The following is a 3,343-nucleotide window of genomic DNA, read 5'->3' on the forward strand; positions in this document are numbered from 1 at the left end:
TTAATTGAGTATATATGAAAAGAATATGCTATTTAATAAACCATTTGAGAGTATGGTACATATATATATATATATATATATATATATATATATATATATATATTGATGACTATCACAGAGGTTTTGATGATCAAACTATATTTCTAATAAAAAAAAAACTCATTTCATTTATAACAAAACTCTCTTTAATTATTTTGTTCTTCTTTATAGCAAAGCTTTCATCTTGCAATACATCATTAGAAATGATGAATAACTTGCTCATTACAGTATTAAAGACGAAGGTAATGCATTTGATTGACAAAAACTCTGCAAAATGGTGGTAATATTGATCCAATCGTCATCTCTATCAACCAAATGATCATGATCATCATTAATCTCCAAGTTATCTTCAGAACAATATTTCTTCTCCTTTTCCGAAGAAAGAGGTGATGGTGGCGGTGATGGAGGAGATGGAGAAGACATAGTGAGAAACTTATAGCAAAAATTAGTCTGAGCTTTCTCGATACCTCTAAAGGTGATTGAAGACATGTCATAAGCCACTGCTGCTTCTTCTGGTGTATCAAATGTGCCTAACCAATGTCTTTTTTTAGTAGAAGGGTTTCTAATCTCCGCCGCATAACGTCCTGATGGTCTCTTTCGTACTCCTAAGTACCCCGTCAATGCTCTACATCGTCTTCTCTGATGACGGGGTAAGATGATGCATTGTAAGTCAAGCATGTCCATAGATGTGCAATGTTAATTGTTGCAAGATTGTTTAGTATCCTATCTCTATATAGATAGTTGAATTGAATTATATATATATATATATATATATATATATATATTGGAGAAAAGAATTGAATTAGGGTTCCGTAAAAGTAGTATAAGTGTTGTTGGGATGTCATACGACGTTCACTATAGACGTCCTTATATTTGTCATCTAAGGCCATTCTTGGATTATGAATTAATTTTATTTATTATCATTTTAAAAAAAAAAAATAGAAGGTTTAATGGGAAATAGGTTCAATACAACAAAAGAATATTAAATTCCTCATCCAATCAAACAGCTCTAAATGACATGGTAGGGAATTAAGGGGATCAACTTTATATATGTTGATCCTCTAGATCTTCTTCTTTGGTGGATTTTTTTAAAAGAAGAGTAGATTTGTTTTATATTTTTAACACTTTTTATTAATAAATAAATCAATATGTTGTTATTTTCTTGTCTACTTCTTTACTGTTGGGAAGCATGCTGATTGATCTACCAAAAATAATTTTACTAATTTGCAAGTTTTTATGTAATTTTTAATAAATATTTGAATATGACAAATTGGTGTTGCATTATAGTTTGTTTATAAAATGACTTCAAATCAATATAAATTGAATGTAAAATATATATATGCAATTGTGTTGTTTTTTTTGTTTGAATTATTGTTGGAAGTCATCAATTTAGTATTTTGTAAGGTTTTACACACACGCACATATATATATATATATATATATATATATATATATATATATATATATATGCAATTGTGTTGTGTTGAATTATTGTTGGTAGTCATCAATTTAGTATTTTGTAAGATTTTTTGTAAAAAATATATGTGAATTGAGATCAATTGAAGAATGGCAGTTGTGACAAACGTTAGATGTGTAGATGTATGTAAATTAGTCAATTATTTTAGATCCCGATGATTAAATAAATTGGACTCTAATCCTGCCCTAAAAAGCTATTATATATTTATTATTATATACGGTAATATATATATTAAGAGGAAAAACAAAAAAACAATATCTATATTACCTTTATTATTAAACATAAACCAAACCATTACACCCATTGTTATCTTGTTTTTTTGAGGTTTTTTTGATAAACAATATCTATATATATAATCTTTAAAAAGGGACAATGAATAACAAATATATATATATATATATATAATATTGGGAAAAGAAATTGTAACTACCTTTTATCTTGTTTGTTACTATCTGTCTATCTTATATAATTATAAATATGTTTGCTATACATATATTCTAAATATACTATCATAGAGCACAAAATATACCATAAGAAAGTATATCATCCTTATATTATATTATAATAATGTAAGTACAATATTAAATGACCATTCAATGATATGTACCGATTTGTTAGATTTTTATTTGATTTTGTTGATCGAAACTGTAGTTTTTTAACTCTTGCTAACTTTCTTTAGCTGCATAAGAATTGTGAGTGTTAGTTTATGAGCTTAACTATAAATTCATGCTTCCAAATAAAACTAAATATTAGTAAAAGGAAGAATCTCAAATAATACAAAGACCAACTAAAAGAAGAACCTGAACCTTGAATGGTAGATTTGTTCATCAAAGCACAAGAGATACTGATAATATATAAACCAAAACATGCAATTATATGAATGCTTGAAAAAATATTTAATTACAATCAATACAATTTATGGGGCGCTTGGTTGGATGTAGTTGAAAATCCAGTGGATTTGCATTTACAAATCCTTGTATTTAAAAATTCAGGAGAGTCAAATCCAGTGTTTGGTTTGATGTATTTATAATGGTGAATCACAGAATTTTGTGTTTGGTTGGAGGGATTTGTAAATTTGAAATTTGGAAAACTGGTTTGATGTAATAATTAATATAAATTATAAAATATATAGTTTATTTTATGTAAATATGAATTTAAATTTCAAATATTATGAGTAATTAATATAATTAATATATACTTAATTTATTATAATAAAATATAATATATTAATTATTTATTAAAATAATTAATATATTATAATATATCAATTATATACTATATTTTTAATATTAATTACACTATAATTATATTTTATAAAATATATAGTGTAGTTAATATTATGAGTAATTAATATCATTAATATATACTTAATTTATCATAATAAAATATCATATATTAATTATTTATTAAAATAATTAATATAATGTGTATTAAATTAATATATATAACCACCAAAAAAATCATTTATCAAATTAATTAATTATATAATTTTATTTGTTTATATTCTAACTAAATTCTAGTTTTTTAAAAAATAATTTTAATTAAAAATCCAAATCCACCAAAATCCAACTAAAGAGGATTTGCAACTCCAGTTGTTTTTTTAAATCCACCTAACCAAACAACTTACTTCAAGGAATTTTGTAATTCCAACTACAAGGAGTTTTAAATACTACCAAACAAACACCCCCTTAGAGATAAGGTTAGGCTTCCATCTTTTCATTTGAGATGTTATTTTGCATGAGCTGGCTTGTTCTAGCACAAATAACCAAATATTCACCAATAATTATGTTATTTAAAACAAAAAAAATTTGACATGTTAATTCAAAA

The 3,343-nt window shown here is 24.7% G+C and overlaps 1 protein-coding gene across 1 annotated transcript; it reads right to left on the minus strand.

Moving 5' to 3' along the window:
- Positions 1-261: 261 nt before the first annotated feature.
- On the minus strand, positions 262-723 carry LOC120270270 (ethylene-responsive transcription factor LEP-like). The gene has a single exon (XM_039277288.1). The coding sequence runs from the start codon at positions 721-723 to the stop codon at positions 262-264; it is 462 nt and encodes a 153-aa protein (XP_039133222.1).
- Between the last annotated feature and the right edge of the window lie 2,620 nt (positions 724-3,343).

The sequence above is a fragment of the Dioscorea cayenensis genome, chromosome 10 (genome assembly GCF_009730915.1).
Source record: "Dioscorea cayenensis subsp. rotundata cultivar TDr96_F1 chromosome 10, TDr96_F1_v2_PseudoChromosome.rev07_lg8_w22 25.fasta, whole genome shotgun sequence".
Classification (NCBI taxonomy): domain Eukaryota; kingdom Viridiplantae; phylum Streptophyta; class Magnoliopsida; order Dioscoreales; family Dioscoreaceae; genus Dioscorea; species Dioscorea cayenensis.